The sequence below is a fragment of the Anoplopoma fimbria genome, chromosome 14, assembly GCF_027596085.1.
Source record: "Anoplopoma fimbria isolate UVic2021 breed Golden Eagle Sablefish chromosome 14, Afim_UVic_2022, whole genome shotgun sequence".
NCBI lineage: Eukaryota > Metazoa > Chordata > Actinopteri > Perciformes > Anoplopomatidae > Anoplopoma > Anoplopoma fimbria.
Window position 1 is genome coordinate 11,894,631 of NC_072462.1, and position 20,125 is coordinate 11,914,755.

The 20,125-nt window shown below is 41.9% G+C and overlaps 2 protein-coding genes across 2 annotated transcripts in view; one reads left to right on the forward strand and one right to left on the reverse strand.

The window, feature by feature from the left end:
- Nucleotides 1-1,097: 1,097 nt before the first annotated feature.
- On the reverse strand, nt 1,098-10,835 carry dhx29 (DEAH (Asp-Glu-Ala-His) box polypeptide 29). The gene is made up of 28 exons (XM_054613187.1): nt 10,667-10,835; nt 9,636-9,709; nt 9,363-9,476; nt 9,138-9,267; nt 8,903-9,042; nt 8,688-8,822; nt 8,210-8,336; nt 7,960-8,118; nt 7,465-7,639; nt 7,075-7,195; nt 6,599-6,985; nt 6,246-6,512; nt 5,939-6,082; nt 5,469-5,645; nt 5,127-5,267; nt 4,896-5,040; nt 4,680-4,800; nt 4,457-4,541; nt 4,116-4,204; nt 3,752-3,880; nt 3,532-3,607; nt 3,172-3,396; nt 2,886-3,022; nt 2,311-2,401; nt 1,933-2,217; nt 1,629-1,760; nt 1,421-1,517; nt 1,098-1,188 (listed from the first exon to the last, which is right to left on the reverse strand). The coding sequence occupies exons 1-28, from the start codon at nt 10,833-10,835 to the stop codon at nt 1,142-1,144; spliced, it is 4,119 nt and encodes a 1,372-aa protein (XP_054469162.1). The 3' UTR covers nt 1,098-1,141.
- A 178-nt stretch (nt 10,836-11,013) lies between these two features.
- Nucleotides 11,014-20,125, forward strand: part of mtrex (Mtr4 exosome RNA helicase) — a 20,035-nt gene continuing 10,923 nt past the window's right edge. The window contains exons 1-12 of the mRNA XM_054613190.1: nt 11,014-11,188; nt 11,553-11,696; nt 11,786-11,852; nt 12,173-12,235; nt 12,591-12,703; nt 13,346-13,520; nt 13,684-13,774; nt 14,214-14,338; nt 15,000-15,098; nt 15,283-15,400; nt 15,504-15,635; nt 20,096-20,123. Coding sequence (XP_054469165.1) covers nt 11,088-11,188; nt 11,553-11,696; nt 11,786-11,852; nt 12,173-12,235; nt 12,591-12,703; nt 13,346-13,520; nt 13,684-13,774; nt 14,214-14,338; nt 15,000-15,098; nt 15,283-15,400; nt 15,504-15,635; nt 20,096-20,123 — 1,256 coding nt within the window. The 5' untranslated portion in view covers nt 11,014-11,087. The remainder of the gene's footprint in view (nt 11,189-11,552; nt 11,697-11,785; nt 11,853-12,172; nt 12,236-12,590; nt 12,704-13,345; nt 13,521-13,683; nt 13,775-14,213; nt 14,339-14,999; nt 15,099-15,282; nt 15,401-15,503; nt 15,636-20,095; nt 20,124-20,125) is intronic.

Here is a 20,125-nt window from a genome sequence, read left to right on the forward strand (position 1 = left end):
TTTTGCTCAGTAAAATTAGATGATTAATAAAACGGTGCCATCAAGGTAACAGCTGTCCAGATATAGAGCCTATTTATTGTGTTTATATATTGTTCAAGGCTCTATCTTCTACATAATTGCATCTTAACGAAGTTTCAGTTTTGCATATGTTTTTGTGGAGCTATACTTCTCAAATTTTAAATAGAGATTCAAGAAATAAAGTTATTTGAGATCTGCTTACTTTCCACAGAGATGTGAGAGCAGCATGTCAGCTGACTGAAAGCTTGTGATTGGAAGGCTCACACACACACACACACACACACACACACACACACACACACACACAATCTCATTTACCAACAGTGTGTGGATCACTACAGATCCTGTCTTGCTTATTTCTTTCCATGAAAGTCCTGTTTTTTGTCACTCAACAGTTTTATGTGCTGAATTTTCTATTGTTAGAAAGATAGTTTCAGTTATATGCCTCTGATTTACATTAGAGTAATAAAAACAGATGTGTGATAATGATGATGGCAATCTTTTCTGAATGCTTGAGGAGGATTGTTGGAATATTTGCACTTTGATTTTGCTTTATTTATGTTAACACATCATTTGTGGGAGTTGCTACAAACTGTGATTAGGTTTTTAAACTGCAGGAGCAAAAGAGGGATTAAATGGCATTTCACTGGGCAGCTGACTTGGTGTTGTTTTTGTACAAATAAAGTTACCATTGTTTTCTGAACTTCAGGTAAGAAAGTTCATCTTCCTCTTTCCAATTGCATCGCTAACTCACTAGTAGTCTGTTTGCCTGCATTTACAGTTGCTATTTATTATTTATATAATATTTAAGACAGTAATTATTTTGACTATTAACCATGACACAATGAAAGATTCAAATAAAAATGTGTACAGCTTTATTTCCACCGCATTTGTCAACATAATTTTCTACTTTCTGCCCTCAAATTTCCACATTTATTTCTGCATTTCATATGACACAGTCCTCCTCAATGTGAGTAAGAGTTCTTGGTAAGCATTAGTTAATCTTCAGGATGTCCACATCTGTCTGCAGGCATTCATCCTGAATACCAGGTCTGTCGATGTTGTAAGAAAAGGTATTGATGCAGGTTCTTCAGGGGCAATCAGATCCTTTGGTGGTCCGATATCACTCTGATTTGATCAGATCCAGAATCATCTGGATGGTCCTCTCACCTACAGCAGACAGAGGAAGGTTTGAGATAATATTGTAGTAATAGTATATTTCCACATAACAAAGGACTGCTTAGCCATGTCTTGACTGTAGACAGCGACTTAAATGCCTTCAGTTTTCTGTCTAAAAACGTATTCCATTCAGTATTTCTACACATTTTTCGTCATGATTTTTCAGATTTTGCCATACAGCAGTGGGCATATTGAACAAAAGTGTTGTGATGATCGCGTTTACCTTCGAGGCTCATCCTCGGGTTCTCCAGCTTCTTTTCCAGCAAAGAGTCCATCAGCTTCCTCAGGTGTTTGAAGATCACACCAATCCGTACAGGAGCCTTTAAGAAAAAATTGATTTAATTTTAAACTTGGTACAAGGTCTATTTCCTTGGCCTACAAAGTCATGGACAGCTTTGACAACTCCCGAGCAACCTCCCGTGACCTCTGACCTGGAAGTGGATCCATCCATCTAGTGAGATGAGCCTTTCTCTGTGCTGGATATCGATGTCGCCTCCGAACAGCAGCATTGGGAAAGGAGATATCAGGGTGGTGTCGCGCAGGTAGATCTTCGTGTATTTCACCTGTGGATTAACATTTATTAGCACAAATGTGACTTCAGAGATAAGCAGACATCACACACACACACACACACACACACACACACACACACACACACACACACACACACACACACACACACACACACACACACACACACACACACACACACTCACACACACTCTTTCCTCATACCTTCTCCTGGTACAGCAGCCAGCCGTGTGTCTGCAGGTTGCGGTTAACAGATGAGGGGTGGACCTGAGCCTTGCCTTGGGGCGTCTCCACTTGGCAGACCACTCGCTCGAGCACATCCACAGAGGGGGTGCACAAGACCCGTGCCACGCTGTCGTAGAGTCCCGCCGCCAGCACTGCGTTCAGGACGGAGATCTGGGGCTTGGACAGCGCCGTCGCCTGTGGCTTGGAGCGACACGACCAAAAACCTGCCTGTTCCATCATCCTCATCAGCTCGTGCTTCACACTCTGGATAGAAGATGGGTCAAACACACAGGATTAGACAGGAGGAGGAGGAGGAGGGAGATAATCTGTGTGTATGTGTGCATGTGTGTGTGTTACCTCTATTGTAATGAGAGCTGTGCGATTGAGGAAGTATTTCCTACAGAAGGACATTTCTGCTCTTTGTCCATCAGTCTGTGAGTTCTTCCACCTAACAAACAATGTGACAGGGAAACAGAAAAATGGGTTATCAGAGAGGGAGATATTGAGACTGATAATTTTTAATATAAAAAAATATTTGTTTAGGCAACCTGCAACCACATATAAAACATGGGTTACTAATGTGAGGGCCCACAGCATGCAAACAACATTTTCAAGACATTATTCAATTAAATGTGAGACTTTTTAATACCTTCTTTGGGCTGTTTTTGACGTTAATGAATAACCTTATTGAAGACCTGAAGATCTTAGTACTCCTCTTAAGACAGTTTGATTTTTACTTGTTGTACTCTTCTTCTACTCACTACAGCACTTTGGCTCAGTTTGCATGGCTTGGATTCTCATTAAAAACATCTCAGTGACTTTGAATCAATATTTGTGTGAGAACCATCTGAGACGCTTTTAAAAATCCCAATTCTGCTCCTAAATGAAAATCCAAAGTCTGTGTTTAAAGTCAAGCCTTTAAAAATTCCTACCCCAGATATGCACTATATATCGTCAGGTGATCCGAGTTGGCCAATGCCAGGGCGGCTTTGGCCAGGTTGGCTTCCTCCTTCCTGTTCATTGGTGTAGAGAAGGGAGACTTTTCCGAGATTGCTGCTGCAATGGTTGCCTGAAACAAATCTCCTCTTAATAAATAATGTATAATAATGGAATTATATAGAGACATTAGTTTAAATAAAATACCAAGATGAAATCCTCAGTTGCAAACACTCATAGTTGTTATAGACTGTTTCTGAAAAATAATCTAGTGGGACGTACTATGGGCTCCAGGCAGCCGAGGATTGCTCCATAGATGAGCATCTTGCCAATCTTCACATTGACGGGGAGACCTGCCAGGTGGTGTCCCAGAGGGGTGAGGAGGTGATTGTCTGGGTGACACGCACCGATCTTCCTCAGGAGGTTGATGGCGTTACTGACCGACTGGGGCTGAGGAGCATCCAGGGCCCGGCTCAGAAAGTCCTCCGGGGAGCCGTACTGACATTTCTACCAGAGAGAGGGGAGTGAAGAACACCAAAAACAGAAGCTTAAAATATTGTTTTCTCAGTTGTAGAAGGTAGAAGTGTTGGCCTTTTTGTGAGTTTTTTATTTCTGTCTTTGTTAATGAGTATGCTTTTATACCATGATATGAAGGCAGAGCTCCTCCAGTGGGACCCGTAGAATCTCTGGAATGGAGTAGTCCATGAAGGCATTAAACCTGAGGTCAAGGGGGTCAAACGAGAGCAGAACAGATCAGCACATGTATTGTCTTGGCATTCTTGGCATTTGATGGGAAATTATTTGTTTTCCTGCTTTGTGTTCCCATTCCCTTCTCTATAAAAAGAAATGATGACCTCCATACCTGAATTTTGGATAGAGCCTGAAGCAGAAGCCGTGTCGGACACGTCCTGCTCTCCCCTGCCTCTGGAGGGCGCTCGCTTTGGAAACAAAAGTTTCCACCAGGGAACTCATCTGGCTGCTCTCATGGTACCTGAACATAACAGTATTGTCATGAAATTTCCATGAAATTTGGTGGTTATCCATCGTTCCTAGATAATGTATCCTCATGACACCGGTGATCCTCTGACTTTTCCAGTAACGTCACCATGAGGCTGAACTTTAACAGCCCCATGTTAGCATTTACTTCTGCAATCTGTTTTAAGATAATGTAATTTCAATACAATAACATGCAACATTCTTTCCTGAAATTGTTCATGAGCCCTTACTTATTTTCTTTAGTCTTTCCAGTGTCGATGACAAACACAACGTCGGGAATAGTCACACCTGTCTCAGCAATGTTAGTTGACAAGACAATCTAAAGGAGACACAAAGCAGAGCATAGCAGTAGGGATTTAAAGATCAATGGATAGAATTGTTCAGATACATTTTATGGAGTTTTCAAAATGTATTTTCTTTTTAAACAAGCAACACAATTCGTTTTATTTTAAGAAAACTTGAAACAGAAAATATAGCTTTACAAAAAGGACTTTCTTGAATCATATGACATCACCTTGATTATTCTATTTTCCTATTTCTCAATGCTTCATTGCACCACATTCAGAAGTACCTTTCTAACTCCAGCAGGTGGCACTGTGAAGGCAGAAGCCTGGTCCTTTGATGAGAGAGTGGAGTGGAGAGCAACGATCCTGTACCTAAAAGAACCGGTCATAAGCAGTAACAGTTAGGTCTGATTAAAAAGTGAAATGTACTGTTTGTGTGTTTCACCATTCTGTGTTTGGTGCAGGACATTTATGAGTGTATCCTGGATTAGACCAGTGTGTGTATGTCACCTGTTTTTGTCTCTGAACCTCTTGTCAGAGGAGAGCAGGTCGTGGAGCTGCTGGATGTGAGCCAGACCCGGGAGGAACACGAGAACCGCTCCATCCAGCACCGCAAATTGTGGGGATTTGTCTGGCAAAAATACAGAAATTTAGACAAGACCGAAACATGCATGATTATGTACTTTGTTCTGGCTTTAAAAAAAAAAACATGATTATGTGTTGTACCTAGATAGTCGATGAGGTCAACCATTAAGTCCATATTGATCTTATTGGGGTTCATGTACTGCAGCACCTGCCGAGTCCTGCTGCTGAAGTGGTCGAGATCTGGACCCAGGTCCCAGCCAGAGGAGGAGTCCCTCAATATCACCTCCTGGAACAGACGGAAGAAGGTAACACACATGGATAAAACACCACTGCCTCTCATACAGTTTTACTGCTGCAGAGAGCCAACATTACCTGGTGCTGGGAGGTTTTGCCCCCTTTCTGTGAGATAGAGATGCTAACTTCCTCCTCGTCTTCAAGAATTTTCTGGCAGTACTCTGAGTCCTTTTCCAGGACATACCCCGTCTGCTCCACTATATCTTCTAAGTGGAACACCTAAGCAAAAATAAAAACAACACAAGATTGAGAATATCCTGCTTCCTCTGAGATGCCCTTGAAATGTCACGGACACACATCTGGGATTGGACCTTATGCAAAAACAGATGCAGCTTATACCTAATATCCACTTCCAAAGCATTCAATTTAGACAAAGGCACAGTTGAATTACGTATACAAGTGAGCATAAGCTCCTCTTACCTCCACGGGGAAAGTCCTCCCAGGAATGCTGATCACTGGGCAGCGGTTGAAGTAGTTGGAGAACTTGCAACAGTCCACTGTGGCGCTCATGAGGATCAGCTGCAGGTCTGATCTCCTCATAACAACATCTTTCAGGATGGTTAGCAGGAAGTCCGACTGGACACTGCGCTCATGGACCTGAGAGGATGTAGGTGAAGAGGTGGGTTTGAGCACAGACTTTACCCACTTCGCTGTGTTGTTAGTCACATGCACTTACTTTGTTGACTGACGGTCTGTGGATTGTTAGGGATTAGATGAGAGCACAAGGAAAACGGCAGTGTGTGTGTGTTTATGAGACACGAAAAAAAATCTTAACCTGCAGTTATTGGAAAAACGTCAAATAACAAAAAAATGTGTGCACCTAAGGGTGGAGAAGACACTTTATAACGTGGCACCATCACACAGGGGGTTTGATGAGATGCTGTCAGTACCTCGTCTACAATGATGTGCGTCAGGGAGCTGAGGTGTCTGTCATGCTGTAGCTTCCTGAGCAGGACTCCAGTAGTGCAGTACAGCAGGCGGGTCCAGTCCCCAGACTGATTCTCCATCCGGATCTGGTATCCACACGGCGACGACTGAAACACAATTTCAACATGAAAACATATTCATTAAAGCAGAGGACAGTGCATCATATCAGGCTTCATTATGGTTTAGACAAGAACTAAGCTAAAGGTTGTATATTCAGGCCCATGAAGCATGAAGATGTCTCTGTAAAAAAAAAAAAAAATGTATTCTCACCTTCGATCCCGGGCCATCCTCGCAGCCCATCTCCTCGCTGACCCTGCAGGCCAGGCTCATGGCAGAGATCCTGCGGGGCTGGGTCACCACGATGTTGCAGGGCTTCGCCTCTGTGCCTCCCGTTAACAGCTCCTCCAAGAGGAACTGAGGAATCTGGGTACTCTTTCCGCTGCCCGTCTCACCAGCCACCACCACCACAGGGTGGCGCTGCAGAGCCTCCAGGACACGATGCCGGTGTTGGAAGACAGGAAGCTGCTCTCGCTGTGCCTTGAAGGTTGAATTACTTGGGTTCATTTTTTTGCATCTTTAAGATTAAAATAGCTTTAATATGGTAAAGTGTTTTGTGTTTCTACCTTCAGTTTGTGGGCCAGTGGGGACTTCTTCAGCTTCATTAAGAGCTCTCTGGACGCCTGGAGTGCCCCTTCCCCCCTCCCTCTTTTCTCACTCTTGTCCTCCAGTTCTTGAACTCCCTCCCCAATATCAAGACCAGCCAGGTTCTCCCAGGACTCCTCAGGCTCTTCATCCCCATCACCGCCCTGCCCCAGCTGGCCTTGGGATTCAGACTCCCGGCTTTGGTTCTCCTTCTGCTGCTGCTGTTTGAGTCTGGTCAGGAGCCGGGAGATGAACTGGTCTCGAGGTTTGTTGGCAGCAGTGCGATTCTCTTCCCGTTGCTGCTGGTCGCTGTCTCTCCACTCCAAGAACACATCTCTGTAGGTTGGAGGAAGGAGCTGGTGCACCGACTGAGAGTGAAAGGTTGAGAGGGATAGTGGTCATTACAGGAGGATCAGGATTAGAATGAGAGAAACTCTGCCTGGTGTACATGTACTACCTGTCCTTTAATCAGGGTGTAGAGTGCCAGTGTGGCTGCCAGATGTTGTGCCTGCATGCTGTCCTCGGTCAAGATTGTTGGACAAACTTCAAGAACATCTTCAGCCCTTTGCACACGCACCCTGTTAGATGCAAAGACATCAAATAAATACTAAATATTTCTAGATGTAAATAATCTCAAATTGGACTACAGTCTACTCCTGCAGGTTATTTTATTCTTCAATAGAGATAGCACAAATGATAATAGCTGTGTGAGAAGTCAACCAAAATGGATTTTCAGCACATGGAGATTATATTATCGAGCTACATTCAACAGAATGCATGTATTTGTGTATGACAATCTTTGTATATGGAAACATGGACACAGAAACATGCATACACACACACTTACTTGGATCTCCAGTATTTACCAGCAGCGACCTTGTGAAAAGCCGGTGGTGGACTCTTGGGCAGATTCTTTCGAACCCAGTCAATGAGGAACTGTTTGGGAGACTTTCCTGTCCAGCTGCGAGCAGTGTAGTCAAAATTGCGAATGTCCTTTGGCTCATTCTTTTTCACAACCGGAGCTGGAAGAAAAGGAAAATGTAAATCTCGAAATTTTGTGATCATGAATTTGTTTCACTGATAAATGTGATCACATATTTTTGTGATCATGACATATTTTTATAATTCTGCCACCAAACCGACAAAATTGTGCAGACGGCTCCACAAATGTTTTAAATTTGTATCTAATGGTTTGATACAGCAGTATATTATATATATATATTGAATCACAAGTTGAGGCTTAGTATGTTAAGCTTTATGATTAATTTATCCTGTAAAACCCTTTGAACGTGTTCTGTTAAAGTCGCTTGGCTCAGATAGTGTTGATTTGCGAGATGCAAACCTTTCGCCGTAGGAGGGGCCTTTTCAGTTTGTTCAAATAATTTGAAACTGAGATCCTCTTTGTCATCGCTGACCGGAAGGATCTTCTTTTCCTTTTGAGGCACGTCTACCACCTTTAAAGCTGGATTGAACACAGGGTGGGACTCCAGTGGCTTCATTTCTGGAAACAAAACAATACATTTCTATAAAAGTCAAAGGGGAGTTAGAAGAAATAGTTTAGTCTCTGCACGTCATTGTTAGAGCGCACTCACCCTGCTGTATGATGCGTATCCTGTCCTGAGCCATCCTCTGGCCCGCCTTGTCTCCTTTTGTTTTGGCAACAGCTGCCATTTCTTTTGCGTCATACAATTGAGCAGTAAGGGCCAAATACCTGTCATTCTACACAGCAAGAAATAAAAAACATGGTTACTACATTGTGCAACATTTACTACACTATCAGCGCTTCCTAACTTCTGACAAAAGCTGAAAACAGACACATTTCAGAACTGAAATAAGGTCAATTTTCATATGGCCCTCAAACTACCGAAAAAAAGCAATATTTTTGAGAAACATGCTTGTTCACTGTCTTGCTGAGAGTTAGATGAGAAGATTGATACCACTGTGATATTTGCCTGATAAACATAAAGCTCAAAGCTCATCTAACACTAGGCAGGAAAGTGAATAAGCATACTGCTCTATATTCCTTTAATTAAAGAGATCTCAGCTTTAAGTTGCTTTAATTTTACTTACTGGATCAAACTTCTCCTCCAGTTCAGGATTGCGTGTCTTCATCCCTACTTCCTCTTCCTCCTCTTCATCACTGCTCTGCTCTGCATACCTTAAGATCCAATCCTTCATGCTTGCAGCCTCATCCTTTTCTGCGGCCTGGAAAACACAAAGTTTCTTTTTAGTGTTACAGTACACATCTTTTTAGCCAACGCACACTGGTAAATAGACAAACAAACCTTGGTGGGCTCTCTGTGGTTGTTGCTGGGTGCTTTGGGGCTCTGGGCTGCAGGTTTCTCCGGAGGAGGAGGCTGGAACTTGGGCCGGCTCCTATGACTCTCCTCTTGCATCTGCTGGGTAAAACCTTCTGGCAGCTCATCTGGTAAAAAGACAATAAATTAATAAAGTCCCATCTTAACAGCCTTGTGTCATCAAGAGCTATATATATGGTGATGACTGCTGGCGCTCTATTACCATCTTTAAGGTTGAGGCAGAGCCAGTCGAGAGCAGAGTGGAGATCCCCTCCATACAGCACACTACTCTTCATCGCCTCCTCAATGTGCTCTCTCTTAAAGTTGAACTTCTGCAGAGCTGTGTACAGATCCTGCAAGCACAAACAAGGAAACCAGAATCAGAGCATGAGACGACTGTATAATGTGTGTATTAACCATGAAGAGCGAGAGATGAATATGTTTTTACCAGCAACTTTTTGTTGGTAAGTCTGCCGGATATGGGGCCTTTGTCCCCATTCTCCTCTCTGAAGTCATTGATCAGCTTGATGATCTTCTTCTCTAGTTCAGCTTGGATAGCAACCTGTTTTAAAGGGTCAAATCCCATTCATTATCAACATTTTGAATGCTTTTCAGAGTGAAACACACTTTATTATTAAGCTAGTATAAAAACATTTTACAGCAGCAACATTTAATGGCATAGAGAGAAAGAGAGAGTTAAGTTACTGAAACAACGACTTACTTTAAGAATCGACTTGTCTGTGACTCCTCCTGTGTCGACCTGGGCAGTGTTGGCAAGACTGTAAGTCTTTGGAGCTGGAGGAAGTCAAAAAAGGGAAGAATTGTGTCACTTAAAAGCAATGTACATTGAGCCAGATGTCATGTTTTCCTACCCATCATGTTCACCAAATCATTAATCGTTTCAATAGGCCTTATTTTCATATTTGATGTTGACACAATTTTGATACACACTCTCATTTAGATTATGCTGAATAAATATGAATTCCGTTGATTACAGGATTAACTGTTTAGCCTGACAATGGCTAATAAACAGGCAACTGTCCATCACAAGTGTCCAGAGCCCTACATTTGTTTACCTGCCTGACAAGCTGTCGCAGCAGGATGGTGTCATACTACACAATACTAAATAAAGAAATGTAAAAGGGGCGGCTGTGGCAAGGTAGTTCTCCAATCAGAAGGTCGGTGGTTCGATACCCAGCTTCAGCAGTCGATGTGTCCTTGGGCAAGACACTTAACCCCAAGTTGCTCCCGAAGGCTTGCCATCGGTGTGGACTGGATGTTGCATGAATGTTAGTTAGAGTCTGATGGTGGCACCTTGCATGGTAGCCTGTCATCAGTGTGTGAATGGGTGAATGATATGTAATATACTACTGATTGTAAGTCGCTTTGGATAAAAGCGTCTGCTAAATGACTGACTGGCTGGCTGACTGTAAAAGAGGGGCATATTTGAAGATATACCCTGAAGGCTTTTGCTATTTTTACACCTGACAGATTACAAACATTAAGCATACAAGAAGCCAACTATAAGGTCCATTTTGCAAAAAGGTGTTGCATTGGAATATGCACCACCCTTCACTAATATATATCATAATGCAACACATGCATGATAAAGACACTGCATACAGGGTTGAACACAACAGAATGGACGCCCAGCTGATATAACAGCCTACAGACCAGCCTTTATCCTGGTCTTTATCAGCTTTTATGTTTTTTTTTTCTTGAACTAGGATACCAGCATTCACGCATTACCACCTTTTGACTTGTTTTCTTTGGCTGGTTTAGCCGGCTTGTTGTTGGCCGGCTGTTTCTTTGGCTCTTCCGCCGCAGCTGCACCAGTCTTGCCCGCTGCTGCTGCTGCTGCTGCTGATGGGGCCGCTGGAGGAGCCGCTTGCTCCGCCGATTTCTTCTTCTTTCCCCCCATTATGTCACCAAACCACCGCCTGAAAGCAGCTCCTCTATGCGGCAATGTGACACCAAGTCATCGACAGAGTCCTAGAAAAATGTTGTGGTTATGAAAAGAGAGCAAAAACGCGTGTATCTCTCTCTCTCTCCGTAGTCACGTCGGTGTGGGTGCTTTTTGACTTTTTGGACAACCCGGCTGCCGTACCGTACCGGAAGTAATACCGGGGGAGCAAACCTCGTGGTGAATTGTGGGAAGTGTGCCTCAACAATCATGGCAGACGCGTTTGGAGACGGTTTGTTCAGCGTGTTTGACGATGAGCAACAAACTACTGCAAGTAAAAACATACCTGCTTCGTTGACACCAGACATTGGGTAAATTATATTATATATATATTTTTTTTGCAAAACAATGTTTGTTGTTTGAAACCAGGAGGGACGATTGTTCTGGGTACCTGAACGTAGCATCATGTCTTTACTGACGTCACTTAGCTTACGTTAAGGTTAATTAACTCGTTAAAGAAACTGCAAAAAAGGCCCCTGGTCGTGTTGATTGATGCATACTTGTTTTTTGTTTAGTTTTAGTTACATGTAATATTAGCTCATGTTCAACAGGCTGGTTTATTCAAGGTTGCGTGACTGCTCATGTGACGTTCATGGACGTGTTCATGTTACAATAAACGTATGCATGCTCAGGTAACAACAGTTCTGTGTCATGTGTGTGTTTTTTCCCCTCCAGGAAAGTTGTAAACAAAAATGGCACCGACAAAGATGCTGCTCCATCTGCCCCCGTCAAGAGGGAGGCTGACAGTGACGGTGGAGAGGAGATGGTGTTTGGGAAGAAACCCCGACACGAGACAGCCTCTGACCTGAAGTGTGACGAGTAAGGATCTTAACACTGTTTGTGTACAGGCTGCTGATATAACTTGTATAACTGATGGAAAGTAAATAAATTTTACTTCTTTACTTCAGTCTTGCAGAAGTTATGCCCCAAGTGAAGGTGGAGCAAGTGGAAACTGTGGAAGGATGCTCACATGAGGTAAAGAAAAACAAATCAAAGCAAATGACAGGTGTTTGACACCCACGAGGAAACACTAGTAAAGGGTTTGGGCAACACAAGTCAATGCACCTTCACATACATTTAGCACATCTGGAACTTTACTAAAGGGATCGACACCCTTCCCCTTAAACATATTCCCACGTTTGTTATGGTTATAGTGATGGAAAGCGCCTGTCTAACACAACCCAACTAATTGCCTTCAGTTTACAAGATGTACATTATTTGATTTGTTTCACATTGAATTTATCCAACTTAATGTCAGAACTTTGATTGGTAACAATTCTGTCTTTGCTCAATAGGTCGCACTGCCTGCCAGTGATGAGTATAAACCATTGAAGCCGAGACTGGGGAAAGCAGCCAAGGTATAATCCGTCTTTAAATTTTGACCTCTACTTTTCGTTTGTTCAGTTCATCCAATTACACTTAGATATATTTTTAAAGCATTAAAAAAAAAAAAAAAGGTAATATCTTCTCTATTATGGATGGGGGCTAAATAAATGAGCATACTTATCAAATCTGTTTATGGAAACATTTTCCTAACTTTAAAACAGCAGCACATTGTTTCTAAAAGGAGAATACTTGCACATTATCCACTTTATTTTGTAATGAGTTCATTTAGATAATATTATGCATTGTGTACTTGTTGGATAACAAGGGGCAAGTATTACATCTGGATTGTTTTTTCTTTTGTTTTGATATGTCTTTCTTGCCTTGCAGGAGTACCCTTTTGTTCTTGACCCGTTCCAGCGTGAAGCCATCTTATGCATCGACAACAACGAGTCTGTGCTTGTGTCTGCACACACCTCTGCTGGCAAGACTGTCTGTGCTGAGTGAGTATCTTCAGTAGTTGCTTTCAAAATGAATTTCTTACTGTACGGTTGAACTCTATCTGGAGTCCAAAGCATGCAGTTGCATGTACCCAAACCACAGAAAATACACCTTAAGACTTGCCACATGAAGTGCATTATGTCATTATATAGAGTAGCCACGCTATACTCAGAAAAGTACTTAAAGATATGAAATAGTTACAGTAAGTCAATAAGGGGCGGCTGTGGCACATGAGGTAGAGCGCTTGTCCCGTAACCACAAGGTTGGTGGTTCAAACCCCTCTACCGGCAACATGCCGAGGTGTCCCTGAGCAAGACACCTAACCCCAAGTTGCTCCCCGGGCGCTTCATTGCAGCCCACTGCTCCTCCGGGATGGGTTAAATGCAGAGACATAATTTCCCCATTGTGGGACTAATAAAGGCTTAATTATTATTATTATTATTATTATTATTTAATGGATGTACTTAAACCTCTAAAGTGCGAGTAAGGAATGCAGTTTTCTTGCTAGCAAACAGCCCTCGTTCTGAGCAGTCATAATTATCTTTTAGGTGAAATATTGGCTCAACTATTTATCTGACTTACTTTCAGTTGTGTTTTGTTATCAACGGTCATGTCAATCAATCTCTCATATTCTCCTCTTATAGATACGCCATTGCACTGGCCCTCAGAGAGAAGCAGAGGGTGATCTTCACCAGCCCCATCAAAGCCCTCTCCAACCAGAAGTACAGAGAGATGTACGAAGAGTTCCAGGATGTGGGACTGATGACCGGTGACGTCACCATCAACCCAACCGCTTCCTGCCTTGTCATGACAACAGAGGTAAGATATCTGAAAAAAATGTAGAGTCATTGTTTGATTTGTTAAATATCACCTTTATTGGACGGTGGTTTTAAGAGAGAGTCCTGCAGGTTCAGTGTGCAACTTGGGAGTAGAAGCATCACTGAGAGGTTGTTTTAACATGATAAACTACTTTTTCCCCCAGATCCTGAGGAGCATGCTGTACCGAGGCTCTGAGATCATGAGGGAGGTGGCGTGGGTCGTCTTTGATGAGATCCATTACATGAGAGATGCAGGTCAGTACAGAATACAAACAGACACACTGTTGACTGATGTTCAGTGTGGTTTGGAACATCAGTCGTTTTTTTAGGGCTTGAGGTTAATATTTTCTAATTGTTTTGTGTCCTCGAGTGTGACTACTGACGCTGCTAAACTTGGTTATCTTTTTGTCAACAATTTTATTTAATAGAAGCTCCATGGTGTGAAATTCTTCTTTTTACTCTTTGGTATATTTTTTGTGAATGAAATTTGCCCACAAACTGAGCGATGCATGTAGCCTTATATGACAATATTAGGGGCTGAAACAAGCAATTTACAATAGTTTTGTGCAGTTTTAATAGTTAGATAAATCAGACTTTGAACAATCGTATGAGTAAACCTCACAGAAAAAAAGTGATATGAAAACAACCATATTTTTTGCTTGTAACACATGCCCCTGCTATCTATGTATTTCAGAGCGTGGTGTGGTTTGGGAGGAGACCATCATTCTTCTTCCTGACAATGTGCATTACGTCTTCCTGTCAGCCACCATCCCCAATGCCAGGCAGTTTGCTGAGTGGATTACCCACCTGCATAAACAGGTGGGATGTTGTACTGGTATATATTATAATTACAAGGGATACAGGAAAACTTCACCCACAAAATGAACATTTGTATATCAATTACTCACTGCAGATTACCTGAAATAACTGGAAAAAAAACTAGTTTTTCCCCAAATGCTTCAATAGTGAATAGAGAATCCTAAAACAAAAGGAGCAGGTGTATTGCAAGTGTGGAAGAGTAGTGAGCCTGCGCAGGCCTGAGGCAGTAGTGATGGAAGTGTTTTAAATAGTAAGAAAGATTTTGGCAAAAATGCATGTTTTTGGAAAGTATTGAGGATGCAGCTAGATAAATGAGACTTGGACTGTAATGCACGAGTTGTGTACACATTTGAAAACAGATAATTTGATATAGTTATGGGTTGTTAAAACTGGCCTCCCTTTACTTCAATTCATTAAGGATTCATTACATTATTTTTGTATTTTCCGAGATGTGGGAAAAACAAAGTTTTGTTCAAGAATACAAGGTCACATGCTGTAAGTAATTGACATACAAATGTTCATTTCATGGCTGAAGTATACCTTTTAAAGTTACATCCTCCTGTGTGTAATATGAGTAGGTGACAATTATGTGTCAACTTTTCTTCATGTTTTTATTTTCCATTTTGTTACATAATTAATGAGGTGTTTCTGTCTCCTGTAGCCGTGCCATGTAGTCTACACAGACTACCGTCCCACTCCACTGCAACACTATGTCTTTCCAGCAGGAGGCGATGGACTCCACCTGGTTGTTGATGAGAATGTAAGATCACCTCCAAACTGGTTTATGAAAGAGAGTTGGCATTTGTTTCCTAAACAAGTCAGACTAGAAACAGACCAGATGTGTCTGATCTCTTTCCCTTTCTTTGTCTTCTTATTTTGGATGCATTAATCAGCATCAGTCTTCACACGATAGGCTACAAAACATCTGTTTTGCTTTTCTTCAGGGAGACTTCAGAGAAGACAATTTCAACACAGCTATGCAGGTGCTGAGAGATGCAGGGGATTCTGGGGGCAGCGGAGGGGGCAAGTGGGACCCGAGAGGGCGGAAAGGAGGCACTAAAGGTGTGTGTCAGTTTATAAGATAGAAATGTGTAAACATCTTAAATTCAATCAATAACTTGCATCAGTATTCATGTCTTTGTGTACTCATGTTTGATTTCCTCAGGTCCATCCAGTGTGTTCAAGATAGTAAAGATGATCATGGAGAGAAACTTCCAGCCCGTTATCATTTTCAGCTTCAGCAAGAAAGAATGTGAGGCCTACGCGCTGCAGTCGGCCAAGCTGGACTTTAACAGAGGTATGTGTACTTGTACAGCATACAGGTGTGCTTTTATCACAACTTCTTTGTGTTTGTAAATAATTTCTCTACAAACCTATACTTTGCAACAAAAGTGGTAATTCAGCATTTCAAGCATGCTTATGTAATACTCCTGCAAGGTCTTCTTTAGTTTGAGTATATAATAGTCCATGTGGTTTTGCAACAGATGCATACAGTTAAGGTGTACGTCACACCCTTGAACCAGTAGATGGGTGACAAGGGATGTGTGTTTGGCATGAGATCACTGCCATTTGCTAAACAGAATGAGGTCGTATTGTGTGTCAAGCAGATTGAACATGATATATAGATCAATGATTTATGTGCTTTCAAAGCAACATTATCCAGACTGGCAATGCAGAGTCAGGTTTACAACCTTGATTCCTAGATAACTGACTGTGCGATTCATAATCTAATGATATTTTTTTAGAGCTGCAACAATAAGTTGCTCAGTTGTTTTTTTGGATCAACAGAAAATGAATCGGTCACTATTTTAATAATCAAATAATAATTTAAGAGATCTTTTAGGACCACATTTGTGGGTTCCAGCTTCTCAAATTTGAGCTACATGATAGTAACCTCAATATCTTTGGGTTTTGGACTGTTGCCGTCTTTTGTCAGACAAAATAAAAACATGTTTTATAAGCCTAATTAAACCACGTTGTTTTCTTGTGGGTTGTATTGTCACTGCATTTATCGGTTGTCAAATAAAAAGTCACACTGTTAGCACATTGAACAATGATTATATATTACATTACATTACATTACAGTCATTTAGCAGACGCTTTTATCCAAAGCGACTTACAGGAAGTGTATTCAACATAGGTATTCAAGAGAACTACTAGTCACCAGAAGTCATAAGTGCATCTCCTTTCTTAAACAAGCATCTAAAAGCATAAACCAGAGCAAAAGTATAGTGCAGAGGCAAGTTACTACGAAAACAATAATTGCAACAAACTAATACGAATACGATAGGTGCTACAAACTAATCCGAATAGGATAAGTGCAATAAACGAATATGAATACAATAAGTGCAACAAACTAATACGAATACAGTAAGTGCAGCAAACTAATACGAATGCAATAACTGCAACAAACTAATATGAATGCAATAAGTGCTACGAGGAAGGCTCCGGGTAGTACTTCTTGAACAGGTGAGTTTTCAGCCTGCGCCTAAAGATGGGCAGCGACTCTGCTGTCCTGACGTCAGTGGGGAGTTCATTCCACCACTGAGGGGCCAGGACAGAAAAAAGCTGTGACCGGGTGGATCGGCCGCAGGGACCTCTGAGCGACGGGGCAACCAATCGCCCCGAGGCAGCAGAGCGAAGTGGTCGGGCGGGGGTGTAGGGCTTGACCATGGCCTGGAGATAGGAAGGAGCTGTTCCTTTCACTGCCCTGTAGGCTAGCACCAGAGTCTTAAACTGGATGCGAGCTCTTACAGGGAGCCAGTGTAGAGAACGGAGAAGGGAAGTTGTGTGGGAGAACTTGGGGCGATTGAACACCAGACGTGCTGCAGCTTTCTGGATGAGCTCCAGAGGTCTGATGGCCGACGCCGGGGCTCCGGCAAGTAGTGAGTTGCAGTAGTCCAACCATATATCTATGGTTAGAGTCACAGTTGGTGTGCAGATCGTCTTTGCACACTGAAGTGCCAAAACAAATGCATTTCTGTGACAAATGGCTGCGAGCATTAGAGAGGGAGCTGAAATAGGGATATCGAAACCGCTCACCAAAATGCTAAATTGTTGGCAATCGAACTGTGTGAATCCTCCCCAGTGAGTGCCGTGAATGTGGCTCATTATGGCTGCACAGCTGGTGCTGCTGTTTGGTCCAGTAGATAAGTGAAGTTGCCTCATGCGGACAAATCTTTGCACAATAGGAGATAATCCAGCAGTAGATTGATCTTGGCTCAAATCCACCTACTTCAGGCTTTTTCAGTTAAAAAAACATGCTTATCAAGTCTTTCTTTGGTAACATTTTTCTCCCTACTCTTGGTTTGTTTTCCCTGAATTTTGTCATTTTTTATAAATCGGGTTTATTTTAATGCTGAGCTTCCAACACTGAAAGCCTTTTTTTCTGTCCATGCTGCCAAGTTTTTCATTACCTTTTAACTGTTTCAGGCTTTTGAGACTTTGTTGAACAGACTGTTTTTCTTTGAAAATGAGACGGATGATGTCCAGTAATAGCAGTCGGATAATTTAACTGTACTGTAGAAAATTTTACTTGATTATGGAAAAACGTTGAAATGAAATAATCTGATTTGTAGAGGAGTATACTCATTTCATTGACATGTTAAGTAGTCTATAGACATTTGAAGCTTTCATAACAGAATGTGATTGAGCTTCAGAAAATAATGACTTAAACATTAGTTAAAAAAAGATGCATGTGCTTTTGTTTCTTTATGTCTGTCATTTAGAAACTCACAGGGACCAATTCTCTCTAGCAAACAGTTGAGAAGCTAGATTGTTTAATCGGCATGTTTGTAGGCAGGTTGTTGGTGTTATGGAATCCTTTGTTTGGGTGCGTAGGTGGGTAATAATGAGGAGAGGGAGCCACGTTGCTCTCCTCTTATTGTCAACCAGCTACTCACCACCATCCCATCCCCTTTATTTTACCTTTTTCTATTTTGTTTATCTCTCTTCCTTCTATATATTCTTCTCAGTCTGTATTTATGAACACTCAAGACAGAGCCCATCCCCCTCCCCTTCTACTTTCCTGCTTTGTGCTGTGACACATCATTTCTGGGCAGTGTTTATGGAATGGCAGATCTGTGTTGGAGTCAGGGGACCGGCTGGTGCCGAATCACAAAATAACTGACCGAGTGCAGAACTGCAGCATCAAGCAGACAAGTTGATGTTTTGATGATCAGATTGTGTTGTTGGGTTGCTGACCTGCAACAGCAGTATTTTTTTATTTGGTTGAACCGCAGCATTATAGTTGTTTTTGCCACTAATGTGAAGAGCCTGAGGTTGATGTAGTGTGTCCAACCCTCAGTCTGGCCCGGAGTCAAATATCCCAGCAATTACTGGTCACATAGTTGTAAATTTGATTTGGATGGTCATGCTCTGCAGAGGATCATTTGTTGACTTAAAGGAGAACTAAAGTTTGCTTTGGGGGATAGAAGTACCCTTGTGTTTTTGGTGACCCTTTGGCTTTTCCATTTGCAGTCATCATCAGAACAATGTTTCTAGATGTACATAAGAAAAGTCTGATTGCCATAGAATTTACTGAGTACAATCACACTCCTCAGAGGTTACACTGTTTCCTTTTTGGAAATGATCTCAGCCTTCCGTTTGTCCCACAATTGAGATATCTTGCTTGTTGCTAAAATGGCTCTAAGGTATGTGTTGGTGTGTTTGCAGCCTCTATGGGACCTTTTATTGGACACTTGGTTCATGCAACGTCTATATGGTAGCCTTGTTCTGTGTGATTTTAAAGTGGCCTTTGTCTGTTACATTTTCTTTTTATCTGTGTTTTACTGGAGCCATGAATCTAGCTTGGGCAGCCTAGCTATTTTTTTATTTAATTTTTTTACTTTGGCCCCATTGTGTGTTTGTCTGTGGTATTGCTTTGTTATTAAAACATTTTAAAAAAAGTCCCATTGACACTGATGTCATTTGGCATTAAAAATAGATGCTTGGCCACCAGACCTCTTGGACGTCCAAGTTTCTGAGTAACACAGGCTCATGAGAGGGACGGTTTCCCAGAATGGTTTCATGAATAAAAAAAGACCTGTGACTTAGTGATAGAGATAGCCACCGAGCCACAGCAAACAACATAATGTGATCAGCAAAATAACAAGACACTGGTGGTGGCACCGTTGGCCATTCATATACAACAGATTACAATAATAAAGTGTTTGTTAAACATGTGGCAGCATTCAACAGCTTTCCAAACATTGTTTGTCTTTTATTTAAAACCTCAGCTTCAATCTTTTGGATCAGTCTTGAATTAAAGGATATGAATATGTCAATATTTTGTAAAACTGAACTCGAAAAATTCTACAAAATAAAACAAATTGTATAAATATTATTTAAACATACGGCTTCGAAATGTGAGTTAGCACAGACTTGAAGCATATGCAGCACCATAATTTGATTGCTCAATTCCCTGGTGGTTAAACTTTTCCTGCAAGCAATTTCCTAAAAAATCTCCCCGTTGTTTCACATTAACCACATACGCCAAGAGAAAGGTGTGTGTGTGTGTGTGTGTGTGTGTGTGTGTGTGTGTGTGTGTGTGTGTGTGTGTGTGTGTGTGTGTGTGTGTGTGTGTGTGTGTGTGTGTGTGTGTGTGTGTGTGTGTGTGTGTGTGTGTGTGTGTGTGTGTGTGTGTGTGTGTGTGACACACACAAGTGTTCAGGATGTAAGAAATGGCTGTGTGCTAATATTTAGATTCCTGAACAGCTATGAGAAGACATTTGTTTGACGCACCATTTTTTTCTCCAGATGACGAGAAACGTCTGGTGGAGGAAGTTT

Excerpts from the sequence above, each read along its gene's own strand:
- dhx29 (XM_054613187.1), bottom strand. The coding sequence starts at position 10,835 with ATGGGGGGAAAGAAGAAGAAATCGGCGGAGCAAGCGGCTCCTCCAGCG. Across the intron at positions 3,608-3,751 it reads AGGCTCTATCCAAAATTCAG|GTTTAATGCCTTCATGGACT; the intron begins GTATGGAGGTCA and ends CCTTGACCTCAG. Across the intron at positions 1,189-1,420 it reads CCCGAGGATGAGCCTCGAAG|GTGAGAGGACCATCCAGATG; the intron begins GTAAACGCGATC and ends TGTCTGCTGTAG.